The 22,015-nt window shown below is 32.8% G+C and overlaps 1 protein-coding gene across 1 annotated transcript in view; it reads left to right on the top strand.

Moving 5' to 3' along the window:
* Positions 1-3,992: 3,992 nt before the first annotated feature.
* The window catches only part of LOC116272796 (collagen alpha-1(XI) chain-like), a gene marked incomplete at its 5' end in the record, with an annotated part of 95,191 nt that continues 77,168 nt past the window's right edge, over positions 3,993-22,015 (top strand). Inside the window, 11 exons of the mRNA XM_031661612.1 lie at positions 3,993-4,031; positions 4,193-4,246; positions 4,533-4,577; positions 4,724-4,777; positions 4,885-4,929; positions 8,924-8,977; positions 13,857-13,910; positions 18,287-18,340; positions 21,086-21,193; positions 21,580-21,669; positions 21,929-21,982. Of these exons, the coding sequence (XP_031517472.1) occupies positions 3,993-4,031; positions 4,193-4,246; positions 4,533-4,577; positions 4,724-4,777; positions 4,885-4,929; positions 8,924-8,977; positions 13,857-13,910; positions 18,287-18,340; positions 21,086-21,193; positions 21,580-21,669; positions 21,929-21,982 (651 nt within the window). The remainder of the gene's footprint in view (positions 4,032-4,192; positions 4,247-4,532; positions 4,578-4,723; positions 4,778-4,884; positions 4,930-8,923; positions 8,978-13,856; positions 13,911-18,286; positions 18,341-21,085; positions 21,194-21,579; positions 21,670-21,928; positions 21,983-22,015) is intronic.

Below are 22,015 nucleotides of genomic sequence, written 5' to 3' on the forward strand. Positions count from 1 at the left end.
TTTCTAGTACAAAATCTGTTCTTGCCTCTCCCAGCTTCTGGTGGCCCCAGACATTCCTTGGCTTGTGGATTCATGACTCCAATCTCTATTCACTTCTTTATCTGGCCTTTTTTCTGTGCGTCTTCTTCTCTCCTGTCTCTTATAAGGACACTTGCCATTGGATTTAGGGATCACCTAGGCAATCCAGGAGGATCTCATTTCCTTGATTTAATAGCCTTTGGCAAGACTTTTTTTTCTAAGTAAGGTAACATTGACAGGTTCCATAGATTTGGATATGTATATAACTTTTGAGGAGCCACCACTCAATTCGCTGTATCACTCACATCTCATTTGTGGCTATTTGAAATATACATATTTTAAGTATAAAAAATATGGTTTTAAAAATGCATATTTACCTCAGTATACTAATTTTTCTCAAACCTACCATAAAACTTTGTCAAGGATGCCCTTGATGCATTGAGTAGTTAAATTAAGCTTAAGTGAATTAATATGTAAATGTTGATTATTAATAACAGAGTGGTTATGATACAGGAGGGGGACAGAGAAATGATGATAGTTTCAGGTATATCATTCTTTTAATTATATGTACATGAGATTATATCAATCTATCAGTTAATTGAGTTTGACCCATTTAGGTATAACAGACACAATAGGTACGGCAAATCCTGCTTCTGTAACATTCTTAAACATATATCTATTCATAAGTTTCACATATAATTATGGGAGACAAAAACGCCCTTCTCCATGAGTATGTAAACCACATGCCCTTGTGTTCCCTCGTTGCCACGTGATAATACTCTTTTAGACTTGCTGTACAGCTTTTTCTTACAATTTTTTTTCATTGAGTTTCAAAAAAAAGTATTTCCTTCCTTGAGTAGCAGGGGATAAATATAATGCCTTTGAACCCTTCTAAAATAAGATTTATGCCATCTGTGATTTAAAAATAATATGGGCATATTTAAATATTTTCTGGCTGTACTCAGGACACTGATTAATACTTTTTATCATTTAAATATTGTCTCTAACATACTGCTCTGTCTTTCAGTTAGCTTCCTTTCAATGTCAAGCATTTTCACAAATATTAAGAGCAAGAAAAGCCATTTACTGTATAATCCAGGACCTCAAGCTATCCTTACATCACTTCATGCATTCTAGATCTATTTATTAAGTTAAATTGCAATTGTTTTGTTTTGATTTAAAAACATAGGAAACTGTCACAATATTACATGAATGAGTAGAATTTTATTTTATCAACTTATTTAAAATTCTGGTTTTTCCTAAGTTCTCTGATCAGTATTCTTTGAATTGTTTTTATTAACAAAATGCAACAGAATAAACAGAAATGCTTCCTCCTAGAGGTATCTAACATCTTTTAATCCTTTTACTGAAATGTCTGGAATTTTGTTCTTTATTTCTTCATATTGCTTCTTTTCATAGCTCATTTATTATTTCTATGATAAAAAAGCTTTTAAGTTTCTCTGTTCTAAAATGAAAAACTGACTGGGACATCAAAGATGAAAGATAGCTTCATGTTTTTTTCCTATGTGTAAGCTGATGAATTTTGAATGAATTTAAATTTTTATTTTACTAAAGTGAAATGCCATTACCAGTCTCTTTCAAACAGATTAAGGACTGTAATTTCACATCATATTAATTTCTTAGTAGCTTTCAAGCAGATTAAGGACTGTAATTTGACATCATATTAATTTCTTAGTAGCAATATAAACCATAAAGGTATTAAAAAGATGTAGCACCACATGTGCTATAAAATGATAGCTGTTTCTAAAATGACATCTATTTTAAAGTAGGATATTTTTATATGTCAGACAGCATTTTAAAAATTTCACGTTTTTAGTTTCACATTTATTGACCAAGACAATTTCACAATTAATACTTGACTTTATGGCCTTTGTGTGTTTCTGTATAAAAACAGGTAATACTTTTTCATAGAAATTATATACTTTGGTGATAATTCTGTATGTGGAAAAAAAATAGCATTTCCATATATTCAACTGATTAATTGGTGGGTTGGTCATTTTCTGTGTTTTCTATCAATTTCCTAGAGTAGAAACTCTAGGTAAGAAAATACATTTATGAAAAACAAAATTGGTGCATAATATCTGTTTGATTAAATGAAGTATCTATAAATATGCTTAGTTATCTCTTCTAGTTAGGACAGAACTGAATATTTGTCTCCCCCCTGTCAAAATTTCTATTTTCATACTGTATTATACTCATTTGTCCAATTCCTGCAATAGTCACATAGTAATACTGTGCTAGATGTAACTATCTGATTTTGTGTAGAGAAAGAAAAGAGATTTTGAAAGCTCTTCAAAATGTAATGTGCAGAGATTTTTTTCCCCCCAGTATGTGAATATTAACACATCCTAACAATTGTTCTCAGGTTGATCACAAGTTAGCTATATAGGCACGTATTGAAACATATAGGAAAACATGGTATAAAAAGCAGCTTAGCAGTGCATCCTTCGGGTTATTCTTTTGACTATCAGCTGCCATAGGGCATCACTTACAATTTTATTTACCTGCCTTAATAGCATGGTGTAGGAAATACAAATTGATAGCATCTTACCTTCCTGATAAGTGTGAAATATTGACTACTTTCAAATTGGGAATAGGGCTAAATAGTTACCTCCTGTGAATGGGTAATACTCTACACCTGGCTATTCTAACTGTACGTGCCTGAGAATACAGCTTCAAGACTTCCCAGATTTCATAGTTCATGTGACCCCGAGAAGTTGTTAAAAATGCAGATTCCTGGACCTCACTGCCAGAGAGTCTGTTTCAGTTTCAGTAGATGTGGAGTGTGCCTTGGCAGTCCATATTTTTAGCAACTACTCTAGATTATTCTGATACAGAGGAGCCATGTATCACTTGGAGAAACATTATTTTTAGGGGTATTTCAATGCAAGTGAGTGGATTAAAAAAAGAAAGGAATGTATTCAAGTCTAAGAAGGCTTTGTTATATTTCCCTTAATATATGGGGAAGTTTGCAAAATTTGATGTCTAGTATTCTAGCAGAGGCTAAACATTTTATGTATTATTGCGCTTAATCCGTACAGTGGTTTAAACAGGAAAACCCTCCACTCATTCCTTTCAGGGTCTCATAATTAACAAGTTGAGCAGCAAGGATGTGAACACTAATCTTCTCTGTTTTATGATACAGTGATGAGGGAAGCTAATCACAGTCATGATCAAATAAACAAGCAGATACAAATTTAGGTATATGTACAAGATCATATGGGACATTTGGTTATTGGGGATTATATTGTATTCCATCTGTAAAATGTGGCCATTTGTAAATGAAATAGTGCTTTTATAAACTTATTACATTTTTAGATAATTATAATTTATTATGTATCATTATTATTTATTATGTATCATTGTTATTTTTATACCAAGCATTATTTTTTTTCAGTCCCACAAATTTCAAATTACCTGTAAGTTGTGTATTATTGCCCTCACTTTGCAGAAGAAAAATCTATACTTGATGAGCATAAGTAATATACCAAACTTACTTAGCTGATCCATTTAGCAGATGCATAACTAACGTAAATCTCAATATTATGTCCAGAATTCTAAAAAATAGAATTGTAATGCCTGGCTGTCTGAAACAGACTTTCAGCTAGGTATAGTTGTGTTCAAACACCAAATAGAAAACGTGGAGGAAGGTTTTTAGTCTATGAATTGATCCAGTTTTAAAAGTGTAAAAATACTCAACTCAAAAGTGGTAACTATAGACATATGATAATATTAACTCAGGAAAAACATTTTCCAAAATTCCTATTTTGATATTTGACTATTCCTGTTTGTGAAAATAGAATTTTTCTTTAGAGTTGAAGCAAATACAAAGAATTTTACACTGCAATACGTTTTCTATAAAATGTCCTATAATTACTATTTTATAACAAGAGATGAAATAATTCTTGATTAGTTCATTTACTCAGAAGGTTAAAAACTAAAATGTTTTATCAATTTGTGCTTTCAATGCTTCCAGGATTTCAGATGTCATTGTAAGTTCATTTTTAATTACTACGATGGTATCTTAAAATTTATATTTTTGATTTAAATATTAACATCTGTGTGAAAATCACTCTGTTCCAAAATAAATTACATCTTGTGACTGAAAACATTAATTGCCATGTTTGTTCATTATTTAATTTTATTACTGTAGGGTTCCACTGGATTCCCTGGGTTTCCAGGTGCCAATGGAGAGAAAGGTGCACGGGTATGATATATAAATATAATGTTTTGAACTGTGTGTATAAATGTTCTTAGCTGGGCATAGTGATGTGTGCCTGTATTCCCAGATATTTGTGAGGCTCAGGTGGAGGATTGCTTGAATCCAGGAGTTCCAGGCCAACCCGGGCAACATAGCAAGTCTGTCTCTGAATGAATGAATGAATAAATGAATGAATGCATGAATGATGTTCTTGCATGACTACTCAGTCTCAGCACCAGAGTCATAATTTACTGTGATATACTGCATATTGAAATTGAACTGTCTTTGCTAGGGAGTAGCTGGCAAACCAGGCCCTCGGGGTCAGCGCGGTCCAACGGTAAGTGCCTTGATTTAAAATGATGTACATTTTTCATATTGAATTTAGTGTTTCAAGATAATTTATTTTTCAAAAATAAAAATTGATTTAGTGCCTTTGGATTTGCCTGGCACTAGTTCGGGTTCATCTTTTGTTCTCATCTGCAGGGTCCTCGAGGTTCAAGAGGTGCAAGAGGTCCCACTGGGAAACCCGGGCCAAAGGTAGCACCTGCACTTTTTCTATTTGGATGTTACTGCAGGTGTTTTTTCCAGGCAGATGCTATGAGAAGGAATTCAAACTGATTTTTCTTTTCTTTTCTTGGTGCCAGGGCACTTCGGGTGGTGATGGCCCTCCTGGCCCTCCAGGTGAAAGAGTACGTATGATACAGCCATATAATATAAAACGAAAATTAGTATTTCTGCAAGTATTTAGATTTCAGAGAAAAGATGTATATCTGCTAATACATGTGCAAGTTTATCCACACAATCTAGTCTGAATTTAAAAATGTTTATCTTTGGGCGAGGTGGCGGGCGCCTGTAGTCCCAGCTACTCGGGAGGCTGAGGCAGGAGAATGGCGGGAACCCGGGAGGCGGAGCTTGCAGTGAGCTGAGATCCGGCCACTGCACTCCAGCCCGGGCGACAGAGCGAGACTCCGTCTAAAAAAAAAAAAAAAAAAAAAAAAAATGTTTATCTTTTAATTTATTCCTCTTCACCAATAAAAAAGCTTAATCAATATGTTCTACTAATTTTGTTATAGAAATGAGAAAAAAAATGTGTGTAACTGGACTAAGATATCACTCTTATAGTCAAGACAAAAATATATATTTTTAAAATTTTAAATACTCTTAAAACGTCTTTGCTCTCTTCTCCACTCAGCTTGCTTTCCATATTGATACTCATTTTGTTCACAGAGCTGACAGCGATATTATGCTGGTAAAAAAACAAGCTACTAGTAGCCATTAAGCCAGAATCAATATACATTCAACTCAAGATAAAACATCTATTCCAGTAAATAGAAAAACTGTTTGGTAAATTGATTTTAAATTGATATAAGAGGTAGCCAAATCATATGAACAAGCATGCCCTTTGTTTGGATTTTTTGGCAAAATATAGCATTTTTGTAGCCAGATTTTTAAAAAGGCTATCCTCCTGATATAAGTTTAAATATTAGAATCTGTATTCCTTTAAAAAATTAGAATCATTTCTTCATATTCTATAATAATTTTCAGTAGTATGGAGTCAGGTTCATATATTTTTGTATATTATTATTTGAAATGTATAATAGGCGTTTTACAAAAGACAGAAACACCTTGCAATGCAAAACCTAAAACTGAAAATGAGTAATTTTTATTTGAGTAGGAGCAATGAGCAAAACTTGAGTTTTTATTCTTGACGAAAATGGGAGTAGATAACACACAAGAATAGACATTTAATTAGAGTTGCATTAAGTATTTGGCTCATATTTAATTAACTTTCCACTAAATGTTTCTCACTCTTGATGAACTGTTCCCAAATTAGGTCTATCTTGTAAATTTTGAGCTCATAAATAATACACTCATTTGAAGTATGTTATGGTCAAAGTCATTTTAATAAGATACATTTAAATTATTTAAAATGGCTAAATAATTAAATGGAGTAGAACAATTTAACAAAAAAAAGCACAACTGTGAGTTTTGTTTTTAGAGCACCACTGATTCTCTCATGCATTTGGTTTTGTCTTCCAAAATGTTATGATCAACAATATTTCCTTACAAGTGAATATGCTTTTGCTGATACTGCATTTTAATTTGAAAAACAACAATACTGTCATCCAACAGTACAATTACTTTTAAAATCACTTTGAGAGTAAGAAAAGTACCTCTTGAGAATTTTTGTTTTGTTTTGCTGTTTTAGTAATCTAGGTGAATTTATTTTCAATAAATATTCATATATGTTTTCAATATCTATATAGGAAGAACATATTTCCTATGTTCCTTGTAGTTAATGAGACATCTCACCCCAAATATGCCTTCATTTTCTGCCAATAATTTTTAATTATCTTGAACTATTTAGTTCATGTCTTAAGCGCACAGTGGAAACATGGCAAAGGTAATGCTATAAAATATTTTCTTCAAAATATATGAGTTGGGGAAAGTTCAGGGAATTAATTCTGTAGTACTATTGGATTAGAAAATGAAATACCTATTTTTGCCCATTTCAAAGGACTCCCTAATTATCATTATATTTAATGATATAGTTATATATGACATGCATATATATATGTATACATAAACTTTTATTAAGATATTCTACAAATGAAATATAATCCTGCATAATCATAATTTGCAGATCATGTATGCTGGTTATTAAAGGTTAAATATAGCTTTTAGTTAGGTATAAAGTTACCAAATTAAGTGAAAACAAAACAAAAATGGAACAACAGAACCAAGACAACTAGATAAATTTGAATTTGATATAAAGAATAAGTCATTTTTGTCATAACTAGGTCTCGTGATATTTAGGCTATATTAAAAATTCATTATTTATTTAAAGCTCAAATTTAGGCACTTTTTATCTGGTGATCTGGTTTCAACACCATCTGTACACTGAGTCATTATGGAATTTTTTAAATCCCACCTGGAAACGATTTTGATGATTACACAAAGAATATGCCAGCCAGGTGCGGTGGCTCACACCTGTAATCCCAGCACTTTGGGAGGCTGAGGCGGGTGGATCACCTGAGGTCAGGAGTTCGAGACCAGCCTGGCCAACATGGGGAAACCCTGTATCTATTAAAAATACAAAAATTAGCCAGGCATGGTGGTGGGCGCCTGTAATCCCAGTTTCTCTGGAGGCTGAGGCAGGAGAATTGCTTGATCCCAGGAGGCAGAGGTTGCAGTGATCCGAGATCATACCACTGCACTCCAGCCTGGGCAACAGAGCAAGATTTCATCTCAAAAAACAACAACAAAGAAAGAATATGCCAATGCTTGCTGTGAAATTTTATGAAGACTCAATTTTTCATTTTTATTTTAAGTAATGGTTTTTGAAATGTTTCTTTCTTAAAATAATTTAAATTCAAATTGCATTTGAAAGGCAGCAAAATTTTAGAAAGCAAAAACATGACATTTTAAGAAATCAGATAAACAGAATTTGCTACATAACCGCAAGAATGCTATTTTTAAAAATTTGTACTTAAAATGAGTTTTTAAGAATCGTCATTTAACACTTTAATAAGAGTTTAAAATTTTGTAAGTTCCTAAAATTTGCCCAGTAGTTTTGGTAGTTTCATGTGACATCTATTTTTGATAATTTTATATATAACTTTGAAGATACTTTTTTAATATCAGATGCTGGTAATAGTAAAAACTTGTGATGATTTCTGAGCTAACATTGGCTATGAATGGTAATCAGATTTTTCTTGGGAAGCCTAGATTGATAAATAGAAAGAGTAAATTCTGTTGAAGATCAACTTCAGTAAACTATTTTTGATTAGAAAAATACATAAATCCTACCCTAAAGGTATTACTTAACACATTTTATTTATGTTATCTTTCATAAATCTTCTTAAATAAATGTAACTATTATGTTCTGGTCATATGGAGGATTATCTCTTACCAATTACTTTTTTGCCAACAATGGAGTCACTCTGATGGGACTTACTATGCACTTTAAAAATAGGTAACTTTGAGAGATGAGTAATATAATTAATTAAAAATCAAGCCAAAAATGATATAATTTTTTTATTTGAACTGAATGTTAATAACTACACAATAAAGTTATTTTAACCTTATCTACAAAAGAAATTTATACATCAGTAAAAAATATATTGACATCACCCAAAATAAATATATTTTAGATATGGAGAATAGTTAATGGCATCTTCTGTGGTCTTTTTGAGATAGTCACATACTTCACATACTTTCTCTTTTAGTGTTAGAATATATGGCTAGATACAGAACAGGGATGGAATAAGTTATAAAACGTTTTTTTTTTTTTTTTTTTTTTTAAGAGGGGCTGTGGAATTGAATTGAATCAAAATATCTTCCTTCTATGAATGTTTCTAGCCAATGTTAAATGTAAAGACGCTGCAGAACTTCTCAATACTTATATGTTCTATTCACTTTTAATTCATATGAATTCTAAATACTTACAGTGTTCCTGAGGTAACACTGATGTGATGTATAGTTTTGAGTAGAAATAGTGTGAAAAATTATCCATTTTACTTTTAAATTAGTAATTACTATCATGTTGTATTACCATAGTTCTGTCACTGTGAAGAAGCTGTATGATACATTGTATTTTATCAATATAAATAAACCTCAAAGTATAAAGATTCATCTTCTAAGGCATATTGTTAACTTCTCCCCACTGCTTTTTATTTTCAGGGTCCTCAAGGACCTCAGGGTCCAGTTGGATTCCCTGGACCAAAAGGCCCTCCTGTAAGTGTCAGAGCTTCTCTTTCTCCTCCTATATTTGATATTTTTACATTTTTGAGAGTCACAGCTTACATTTTAAATATTTGTTAGATAGGATATTGATAAAATCTCTAGAAAATTACAATTGATGTCAAAGAAAGTAGACATTTTTAATTTATGAAGTTCGTAGATTGTTTCTTAATATAATTTCAATATCTTTCATTAAGTATTTTTTGATAGTATACCAAAGACTAGAAAAACATGAATATCATTCTCTCAGCTGCTCCTTTACTGCAATGAACATAATTGATGACATTACAAATTGTTATCAACTCTTAAATATTTGGTATATTAGAATTTATCTTTATCTTCCATCATCAATATAAACTTCTTCAAATATCACTTCCTAAATCCCTCCAACATTCTGATATTACTTAAGTCATGCTAAAATGTATTATATTAGTATCATGTCTGTCACTATAATCTATTCTTTTTAGAAAATGTAATGAGAATTCTCATTAAATCATATTCATTTTATTAAATATGTTTAGAGCAACACTTGAATGTTCATCAGGCATCTTCATAAAGTTAATTGAAATACTGTGTTTTCATATTTAAGTATTTGTGGAGACATAGAACATGCTGGGGTCTTCTTTGTTTTTGTTTGTTTGTTTGATTGTTTGTTTTGCAACCTCTTCAGTTTCTTTAAGACAGCCGGAGTCAGCTTATCTACCTGTCTAGGACAGTGGTTCTCAAATGTAATTCCTGGCCCAGCAGCATCCACAGCTCTTGGTATATTGTTAGAAATGTTGTCTCACTGACCAAATCACAATTCTGGAGATGGGCAAGGAAGGGCCCAGTCTATCTTTTAAAAAACCCTCTAGACAGTTCTGATGCATGTTAAAGTGTGTGAACTACTGTGCTAGTCCAGAGGAACAATACTACCCACACTTTAATGTGCACACAAATCATATTGGTGAATTATTTATTTTGAAATAATTAAATGTCAAATATTAAGCCAATCTTTAACTTTTTACAATAATTTTAGACACTGTTTAAATTATTATTTTACCACTGAACAGTTTTGCATTATTCCTGCAAACATATTAGGAAAGTAGTGTTATCTGTATTGCACCGTTATAGAAAGATCTATATATATGGCTAATATTAAATATAAAGTAATCTTGATACTACCTGTATATAATGCTTACCTACTATGTCAGTTTTGCTCCAAATGTAACATGAAGACTCTGCAAAGTTTCACAGAGAAATGAAAACAGTTTCAAAAGTCACTGTATGTATTTATTTATAAACATTCTCATAATTATTTTTAAGCTGTGTGTTAGATTATTGTTTAGCAACATAAAGTTTAGTGATGTATAGAACCTCAGTATTGTACCATTTGTGTTTGTATGCATTATTGAGAACTGCTTGACTCATGTAATACTGTTCCATTGTCAAACAAACCCATTTGACTCATTTTTTTCTCGAACTTTTTCAGCCCATTGTCTTATGTATCTTTCAACAAGTTTTGAGCCATTGATCGTGCATGTGTTTTGTCTCTAAGAGGTATCAGAAGCATAATAAATGCCTACACTTGAGAAGCATGCATTCTAGTAGGAGAGACAAGACAGGAGCATTGCTTTCACTAATAAACAAAATGATTTTTATACTATGTTCCTCTAACAAACGAGATATTAGAGCATGAAATAAAAATACCTAATTTCTCTAGTATGCTGTTTTATGCTGTTTGGGATAGAAATGGCTTCATCTGTTTTATATAGAAAGAAGAAACTGGGGTGGAGAGATAGAAAAACCTCTTCCTGTAAATTAATTGGTTCATCTCTTTCATCATATCAGGAAAAAATCATATATATATATATATGATGTATATTCACACAGACATATATACACATGGATCTAAATATTCCCTTCAGATTCTGTTAGTCTCATACGCATATCAGCATATTTTGGGAATATGCAGGCATCCATTTAAAAAAAAATATTAACTTGAAATGATTAAGATTTATAGCATGACTAGTATGAGAAACGTTCTATTTAGAATAGAAAAAGTCAAAACTCAGTGCCAATGAGAAGTGAGAAAACATCCTTAAACAATTACTTACAAGTTTTCACAGATTCCCTCGCCAAATCTGTTCCCTCTGTCCTGTACCAACTAGATCAAAGGGGAAGCCTATTTTGATGAAAAAATTATTACTTTTACATAAATACAATGAAATTATTTGGTAATTAGTCTGCTTATTTTATGGGTTAGTAGTTGGTGGCCATTATGGTTATTTAGGACTAATTGCTTGACATTGAAAGTACATACTTAAATCAGGAAATATGATAATGACATCAATTCTTTTTTTTATTTTTTTATTTTTATTTTTATTTTTTGAGACGGAGTCTCACTTTGTCACCCAGGCTGGAGTGCAGTGGCGCGACCTCGGCTCACTGCAAGCTCCGCCTCCTGGGTTCACACCATTCTCCTGCCTCAGCCTCCTCAGTAGCTGGGACTACAGGCACTCGCCACCATGCCTGGCTAATTTTTTTGTATTTTTAATAGAGGCAAGGCTTCACCACGTTAGCCAGGATGGTCTCGATCTCCTGACCTCGTGATCTGCCCACCTTGGCCTCCCAAAGTACTGGGATTACAGGCGTGAGCCACCGCGCCCGGCCAATAATGACACCAATTTTTAATGCAGTATATTAACACTACTCCCTCAGACTATCTAGGAGAGCCATTAAATATTATGTTGCATTCTTCCCAGGATGTGATTGCTTAGATCTAAGATTGCTATTTTAAAGTATTATAATATTTTGCAATGAATGTGTTATCTATGTCAGCAAATAAGAGATATTTAATCTTATATTTACAGCTCTGTTAAAAAAAAAAATTAAGTCTTGTATTAATGGCAAAGTACATCATTTAAGAAGCACTTTAGTATGGTGGAAAAAAAGCCAGGCATACTTGATATCCTTCAGCTGTCATACTCTCTGTAAAACTTTTATTATTGCCCAGAATTGAAAGCAAGTTTATTGCCAAATGTGTCAAACCAGTGATGAGGCACAGAAGTTTTTTGTTTGCTATTTTGTAAAACCAGACCTCAATGAAGTCCATTACCAATTAACTAACTACTTATTTCTGTATGTCACCTCCAAACTGAGGGCAAAACTAAGTCTTAGCATTAATATATACCTAGTGATTGATACAAGGGCATGTAATATATGTTTTTTAAAGAAGCCATGGTTAAATGACATCCGAGAATGTTTTGGACCTTTGGTTAAAAACACCCCAATTTTGTTTTTTGAAGAAGAAGATGGCAGTGGTAGCCCTGGAAAACCTGAACAAGTCACTAAGCAAGTCATGATGTTGTGAAGTAGCTTAATGGTTTTTAATTAGAGTTGTTAATTTACAGGGCAACCAGGATGTCAATACAGATGACTTAAGGGACAGAGATGGTTCTGGCACCGCTAAGAACCTTTCTCCTGAAGTAGCTTGCCAACCTGGAAAAAGTCTCACTCAGTTGGAAGAAAGCTATTTGAGAAAATGATATTTTGGAACAAAGCCTGTTTTTCATACTCACTCTATAAGAACATATTTTAAAAAGAGATGTTCAAAACCAATTTTATTTAAATAATTAACATACAGTGAAAGGTGTACCTGTTGTCATTAAAAAATATCATTATTAAAAGAATCATTTCATTCATCTAGAAGGGTGAGAATATTTCTGTCTCTACCCATTGACCATGTTTTGAAATTTAAACTTGATATGTAATGGTTACTGAGTAGAATGAATAATCCATAAGGCAGTCTAAAGAAGCAATCTCTTTCTACTAAGTATTTAAAATATAGGACCCTCACAGACTTACTCACTTAAAGTTTGTAGTTATTCGCTTCATTTATTTCTTAAACCATGACAAAGACAGCATCCTTTATAGAAAGTGATAGCAGCAGATTTGCTCTGTGGTACTTCACAAACATTATTCTTTCAAGAGGACATTTAAGAAAATCTACTGGGAAAAATTTGTCCTGACAACTTCTAGAATTGAGTGTAACGTATCGTTTCCTTTACTTTGAAAAAATTTGAGCGGTAAAATGCCGTTGTTTGTATGAGTTTGTATTTATTTTGCATTCTTGGTTTTTTTGTTTTGTTTTGTTTTGTTTTGAGACGGAGTCTCAGCTCGGGAGTGCAGTGGCACCATCTAGGCTCACTGCAGCCTCTGCCTCCCAGGTTCAAGCGATTCCCCCGCCTCAGCCTCCCAAGTAGCTGGGACTACAGGCAATGCCACCAAGCCCGGCTAATTTTTTGTATTTTAGTAGAGACCGGGTTTCAGCATGTTGGTCAGGATAGTCTTGATCCTCTGACCTCTTGTTCCTCCCGTCTCAGCCTCCCAAAGTGCAGGGATTAGAGGTGTCAGCCACCCGGCCCGGCCTTCTTTTGCATTCTTGTTAGTTAGAAGCTCGGATTACCACTAGAGGGCACTATTTCTCTCTGTTATCCAAGTTTTGATGCACCGAGAATTAGGAATAAATCACCAAAACGGTGGAAATATTCATTTGTGAAGTATTAAAGAAGTAATATTTTTCACAAAATGAAAATATAAACCTTTGTAAATATTCTTTTACAGATGATTGATGCAAATGAAATATATTTAAATGTAAAATATTCAGAAAAGGGTGCTACTATTTTATTTTGGTTGCAGTTAGTTATATCTACAGAATTACATTGAAGAGATATGTGTGCGTATTACCATATATAAAATCAACAGAAGAGCAAAGTAAAATATCTAATGAAAATATAAAAAGAAAAGACAATTTTCTAACATATCACATTTAGACTATAAAATAATTAAATAAATATTTATGACATGTGGTATTTAATATTTGTAATTTCAGGGACCACCTGGGAAGGATGGGCTGCCAGGACACCCTGGGCAACGTGGGGAGACTGTAAGTGACCTTGTTACTCTTATTAAAAATGTCCATCTCTAGCACCTCATCAGTTCGTAGAAAGCTACTTTATTATGAACATTTCAATTACTAGGTTGAGAAAAATGGAAAAATTAATTCCGTTAAGCCTTTTGTTGAAATATATACATAAATTCGTAAATAGACCCAAGAAATATATTTCAGGAAGTAGGATGTTAGCTGATATGATTGTTCTTATTGTCAATAGCCGCATTTTAAGGATGAGCAGCTGATGGAGAAGACACCATTATTTTTTGGACATTGCCTCAAGATTGTCCCTCTGACTCTTTTCACTGAAGCCAGTTTACAGATACATTCCACTCAAACTCATCATCTCTCCACTCTCCAAAGGCAACAGATTACGAATAGCCATGCACAGAATACAACATTTTTTAAATCTAGAACTAAGAGATTAAATATTTGCTGATATTGGACCCATTAGCTATAATTGGTTGGGAACTATGGCAAAAGCATCCTTTCATGTGAAATAGGAAAAAGTAAATCAAAAATGGTGACTAAATTTTACTGAAAAACTATAAATGATATAAAAGTAAACAAATTGACCGAATAACCTACCATGTGTATAACAATTTGGGCGGAGAGGAAACAGGCAGCTCAGTGATGGTTTGAGGATCCTGGTGAGCTCATTTATTTTGCTCCTGTTAAAAACCAGGCATCTGGCTATCCCAGTGGATTGTCATTCTGGTCAGAAATCATCATGGGTTAGCATGTCTCCATGGAATCAGTTCTTGCTTCTCACCAATGATTACTTTTATCCAGATTTCTCAAGGAAACCACAAATACAGACTACCTTTGCCTATGCGGTTGAAAATCATGTTAGGGTATTTGGCCAGCGTGAATACATATTGGAGTTGCATAGCAGTGTCCTATAATAAATCTGAAATCTGAAAAGATTATGATTTTTCTGCTATGGAGGAAACAATCTGTCAGCAGCCACCCAATTCTTGCCTTGCTTACCATGTGGCAATTCTTAGTTTCACTATTTCTTAGCTTTAGCCAGATGGGAAACTTTGGAGTCTTGGACTTCTAAAGCAAAGTTGAAATATGATTTAGTGAGACCAAAGAATAAACTGTTTGGGTATCTTCTTGGGAAGGATATCTATATGAGGAGCAGAAATAAACTTTCTAAAGGAGAATCAACACTGAATTTACAAATGCATTCTCATTCAAATCTTTCAGCCAAATCATTTTTAATGAAATCATTGTATAACTTCCTGGGAATAACTATAGAATATTCCAAAATGTCTTCTGGGGAAAAGATATCTAGAGAATTAATGTTATAAAATTCTTTATGTCTATGATTTAATCTGGAGCTTCCACTTATAATGAAAATACTTATATCACATATAACATTGAGATTTAAACATAGAAGAAAAATAGCATAATGTTTCTAGAATGAATGTTTCTGTTTTGTAGTTTTTCACAGATTAAAGCCAGGATTATTTCTGAAAAACTATATTCCCGATTTCACATCCACTTTAAGGGAATAGTGAATCCTCCTATAGCCCCAAACCTTTCTCACTTTGTTCTCTGCTGACCCAGATTCAAAGGACTACCTTGTACAAGAGTCACAATCTGAAGTGGGCATTCTTTGTCATATATTTACTATTTTATTTCAATGGATAAATTTTTAAATGATATTTGAAATTTGTCTCCAGGCAGAAATCCATTAATTAAATGTTTGTTCTGACATCTTACATTCATTTGGGTTGTTTCAGTATAATAGAAACTATTCCAAATTTTTCCCGGTGGCCTTAAACAGCTTCAGAAATGGTTTCTATTATATTGAAGTGACCCAAATTTGTCTCAGAAGCGTAATGCCAAATCCTATATTGGTCCTAGAATTGGCTTAGTCTTTTAAAGATTATCAAAATTGGAGTCACATTTCTGATGGATCTTAACAGCACATTTTTCAAACTACCTATGAATATGTCAAATTAATTTCCATTTTCAGCAACTTTGAAAAACATAATTGGACTAGCTATTCTAAAATTAAGTGGCAAGTGTAGTCTTATTACATGACAATATTGAACAAGCACACCTTATAGTGAACTGTAAAAGTTTTCCTGTGTAGTTTGTTTGTAAGATCCCCAAGATCAAATGTTTTAGATAGTTGCAAACGGTCTGAATGTTTTGAATGAGCAGACATATGGGCAACGCTGTCTTCCAGCTTTCCCAAATCCATCACTCACACACATGGTCTAGCAGTCAAAACTTCCTCTTTCCCCTTAAGATGTATGAGTGCAAGTCTATGTTGTAGTTTTGTCCAGATTTTCTGCAATTAAATATTGATTTGTAATCAAATACATTTAATTAATCATTATTGCAGTATTTTGTTTGTGTGTGATTCTTGCTCTCACAGTTACTAAGACAAAAAGCTTTCTAACACTTTTTTTAAAAGTTTGGAATTGCCTTTATATCTTCCTGTCCAATTTAGTGATTAAAAATTGGAAGAAGAATAACCCAGACAGAGGAAACAGGTCATACAAATATAGGGTGTGTGGCTATTCAGAAAAAGGTAGGAAGATCAGCATGGCTAGAATTTAGGATACATTTTCAAAGCAAAGGAAGTAACTGAATTCACACACTGGGCCCCTATTGGCTAGAACTTTGTTATCCGTATGTTTAAAAATGAATTTATTATGTTTGGTTTTGTGGGTGGTGATTCTGGCTAATGTAAACAAGTGAGTAAACCTTATTTGAAAAACTCACCAGTGGTGAAGGAAAGAGGTGATTCTAGTCTGAATAAGACAGGTCTACTAGGATAAGTGAGAAAAAGCTGTATTTGAGGGAGCTTCTCAGGTGACGCATTCAGATGAAATAACGGATTAAGTATGGGCACTGAAGAAAAGCCTGGGATATGAAAACACTCCATTATAAAGGCGGGGAACACAGAAGGAAAATCAAAAGAGAAGATACAATCAGCAAGTTCCATGTTAGGAATGTTGAAGAGAGAGCATGATATACAATTGGAAATTTCTAGTAGGCACTTACCATGCGAGTTTTAGGGCTCATACTGATTAGAGGTTTATAAATAGTTGGGAGTGGAGGAATTCATCAGCACAGAGATGGCAATTGTGGTCATGGAGGTTGTTGAGATAATCCAGGGACACATATACATATATGTGCACGTGTATAAATGTGTTTATGTATCTGTGTATGTGTGTATGTAAATCTGATAACAGATTTCCAAACCAACTAGTTACTGAAAAATTACAATTAAGTGACTAATATAATTATAAAATACTAAATAAATTTTATGACTTTCCCCTCAGAATTGATTGGTTTTGCCATTGATAATGATAGCTCAAATAGAACTCTGAAAGTCTGAATTAATAGATTTTCAAAATAGAACAAATCTATTTTCTTTCCCTGTAGCATCAATTGCAATAATTACAGACTCTTATCTTTACCTACTTATACAATTTTATTATTGTAAATAATTCATTCGTAGTTATCAGGAGCATTGTGATACAAACGTGAGATCGCTAGTTCCTACCCATTTTTTTCCTAATCTTATTACTTTCAGTCTGACTAGATGTTATAGAAAATAAAATATTCAGTTATTTGAAAACTTCTTCTCCCAATATTTTCTATCTACTTCTCCAGCTGTTAAAAGTAACTTAACTCTCATGAGTAAGAAATTTACCTATCTTAATACAATTATGTGGAATGAATAACCCACAGCCTAGAGAAATATAAATACCAGAATATATGCCCAGAAGTTTTATTTAGTGAGTATATTCTGCTCAAATCAACCAGATATTTTAATGACTGCATTATTTGCAAAATGCATTTACAACTATATCTCTTGAATTTCTTACAAGAAAGAATGTTGATAAATACTAAAATAATTACTGTGCAAAGCATTATTTTAGTAGGTCTATTTTTATATCTTGTTTTACGAGATTTTAGAAATACAATAGAGAGAAATGTATTAATATCACTGTGAATTTATTTCTGTATAAACAATCAGTAAACTGTTTCAAAGAATGTCTAAATCATCATTTATTTCATCCATAAACATTCCTGGGTTAAAATTCTGTATGTTGTTTGACCTGGTGGAACAGGGCAAAGAACACATTTTTTTGCTCTAGGTTAATTTATTAAAGGTAATTGTTGCCCTAGCATGTGAAATGTTGAAATGGCAAATTTTGAATTTTAATGAAAACTGAAATAAGTTTGACATATTAAACTTATATTTAAGCATTTGAAAATAAATATTTTTAGTCAATGGGTGACTTTCTTTTAATGTGACTTATTCAGCTATCTCATAGAATTTTGATTTATGCTTTGTGTTGTGTGTAGCTTTTACAGATAATACTTTGCCTTCTTAGGGATTTCAAGGCAAGACCGGCCCTCCTGGGCCAGGGGGAGTGGTTGGACCACAGGTATGTTCCTTTGCTTTATTTCCTGAGCAAGATTTATTTATTTTTGTTTATATTTTAACCTTCCTAAGTTGTGTAAAATCTTCTAAATTTATTATGATTCAAAACGATGTATTTTTTATTTCAGATTGTATTTAAATATGTGCAGCTTTCGTACATCAAATGAAACCAACAAACTATTACTTAACTAAAGCAACTTTTCAATTGCCTGTAAGAATAAAAGAGAAGAATAAAATAAATGAAAATAAATCAGAAAGTTCACACTGAATTTAACACTAAAGCCTGACTATGACACCATCTACTAATAAAAATACAAAGTTCCTTATAAATAGGTGGGCCATCATCTTTTTCTAGAATTTTAAATTATAAAATGACTTCATGTTTTTGAGTATAAATTAGATTTAGAAATTTACATCCTAAAATTTTAATATTTGTAGCATATTAGGTCTTTCTTAAGATTTTTGCCTTCATAATATGAATTATATCAGAAATAAATATTAATTATCTTTGAGGATATACAAAATAATGGAAGAGACAAGTATTTCTTTCACGATAGGTGGCAGAAGAAGTCTCAAAAATTAGTGCAGTATCCTGAGTTATAGTATGAAATAACTATAAAGAGTAATTCATGGTAATAGAAAATAATGTTTTTCTTCCCTGGCAAAGCATATTGACTGGGCAGAACACATTTAATTTAGTGGGCTGGAATTTTCCCCCCACTAATAACAAATTATAACAAAGGAGCAAAAGCAGGTGAATACATGTTTTAGTTATTTAATTGGTTTAGTCTTTTCTCTGTCTCTAAATAGTTCTCAACACTGTAACACACACATACACGCCCACACGTGCACACGCACACACACATGCACATCCAAACACACACACACACACACACACGCACACAGACACACACACATCTAGAGAAACAGAAAAACTGCATTTTGTTGTTAGGAATATGTGTAACAGAAGCAAAAATGAAGAATTATTGGATTTGTTGATTATTTTATTTCAGAGGTTAACCCTGAACCAAGGGAAATGTTATGTTATTTTATAGAGTGTGTAAACATGAATACTTATTTGTGCTAAAGGCTTCTTTTTAGCTGCTTATCAGTTTTAGTTAAAACATTATATATACTTTCTCCGTAATTAGAAAGCTTCCTCCAAAAAACTGTTATTTTTTCTGTTTAAAACAACTTTATAATTATTTTCTGTGAGAAAATTTAACCAGAAAAAAATTCCTCTTATACTTAATATCCATAAACAGAAATGGAATTAGATTCTTAACTAAAATATAAACATCATGGAGCATAACTGAATATTTTAGGACCTCACATCTTTCAAAAATACAGTTCTGTTCACTGTGGTCATCTAAAACTTCTGAGACTTGTGTTTCTTTTTCTGTTCCCCTGCTGACATTAAGGCATAAAAATACTGGGTGTTTTACTGAAGATGCACCTTCACCAAATTACATTTTTTATTGGTCCTTTTTAAGAGAAAAAATATCCAATAGCCTATTTTAAATGTAGCCATACTTTCATGTGAAGACAAAAGATTTGGTTTAATGGGAATGATATAGATTGCAATACTGAATATCCACTGTTTTCTTTAAACAGTTATGTGAATCTCTGATCATTTTTGTCTCAGTGGTGATAGCTGTTCAATTATGGTTAATTCCGTATTCCTTACTGTTCAGATTCTGGTGTTCAGATAGTTAAGAAGACATCATGTTTTTGATAAATGTTTGCACGTTAATGTTAAATTGAAAAGTTACAGCCATCATATAATTAAAGGAGTTTAAACCTAGAAATGTATACCTAAATTGGGACAGGTAGATTCCTTATCCAAGATAAACAGTTAAGAATACGTTGCATTTTTAGGAAAAAAAAATATATATATACTTCATAAGCAAGTACAGGAACATGTTCTACTGTTTAACAACATCAGCATCTAAAAATTTGCCCTTTATTTAACTTAAATCCTTCATTTTGCTTTTTATTAAGATAGAGAGTAGCTGATCACTATCCTCTATTTATACATGAAAGCTTGTTATACTCAAGCACCACAAAACAGCACCACTCAAGGGACACATAAGTGACCTGATATTTTTCGCTTTGGCATTTGCTGCAATTTAAGGCAGCTGAGCATTTGTTATAGCTTTTGGCCGGGAGGAACTGCTGACCCATACTCACTGCCTTCAGGATCCCCTGCCACGTTCCCTAGACTTTGTCAAATGAATATAGATTAATAGTGGAGAAGTTTTAAGCTTTTGGAAATTCCAAGGAGAACCACTGGTTTTTTGGGTTCTCAAGGCCCTAAGTTTATTTTTAAACAGTGATTCATTGAGTGGCTACCAATGTGGTTTCTATGCCTCTTTATGAAGCTGATTTGACACCTCATATGAAAAGAAGGAATGGCATAAAACTGTATTTAAAAATCATAGTTTTAATAATACTTGGACTTGCCCCACTCTACAGAAGTTATTGTATTAAGCAAAGAAAACATCTTTTTGGTCTTTATTTATGTGCTTTCCTTTTACACTCAGATTCTAACCAAGATTATATAAAATCTTTTTAGACTCTTACTTGATATACTACTTTCAGTGCTTTATATAAAGTGTTTTGTAGGATGTCATGAGAGTAAATGAGGATGATACACTTTTGTAAATGGGAATAATACTGTTTTTGAGTTTGTGTTATCTTTGCCAAAAATAAAAGAGCAATCTAAAGTGGTTTTGCTTATCTAATTTAGGGACCAACCGGCGAGACTGGTCCAATAGGGGAACGTGGGCATCCTGGCCCTCCTGGCCCTCCTGGTGAGCAAGGTCTTCCTGGTGCTGCAGGAAAAGAAGGTGCAAAGGTACAACATGCTTCAGAAATTTTTTTGGCCGAAAACTTTAATTTATATTTCACTATACTCACCACTTGTCTACAGATTCCATTTAAATGAGTGTCAGAAGATGTGTCAGGGAAATATTTAGTGTGCGTTTATTATACTCCAAGATATTGCCCAACATTTACATAAGACTGTTAGCTCCATTGACCATAAAATCTTTAATATACATATACCCTTAAATGTAGGTAGTGGGAACTTCATTTTAATGCATATGGCAATCCACCCAATATTCTCATCATTAAATAAGATTCAAATTTTACTTACAGTAGTTTAGAAGTAATCACAATTTTGTTTGTAGAAATATGTGTAGAAATTAATCTGTCTTGATGGATGTTTATTATATTCTTTAGGGTGATCCAGGTCCTCAAGGTATCTCAGGGAAAGATGGACCAGCAGGATTACGTGGTTTCCCAGGGGAAAGAGGTCTTCCTGGAGCTCAGGTATAATCAATATCTATATAGATAAAGCAAGTGATTCAAATTGTTTATTAGAAGCATTTTTTCCCAGAACTTAAAGAGCGATGAGTAATTAAGGGAATATATGTAAACATATGCATTTGATTATTGTTATATATGTGTGTATATATGTAGTTATGTCTAAAAACATTATCTGGCATCCTTATTTTATTAATCAGATATCTCTTCCTATTGGTATTCAATTCATAGAGATTCATTTGCTTTATTTTTTCACTTTTCCCAGGGTGCACCTGGACTGAAAGGAGGGGAAGGTCCCCAGGGCCCACCAGGTCCAGTTGTAAGTAGGATGATAATAAATAGCCAGACAATC

The sequence above is a fragment of the Papio anubis genome, unplaced genomic scaffold (genome assembly GCF_008728515.1).
Source record: "Papio anubis isolate 15944 unplaced genomic scaffold, Panubis1.0 scaffold202, whole genome shotgun sequence".
NCBI lineage: Eukaryota > Metazoa > Chordata > Mammalia > Primates > Cercopithecidae > Papio > Papio anubis.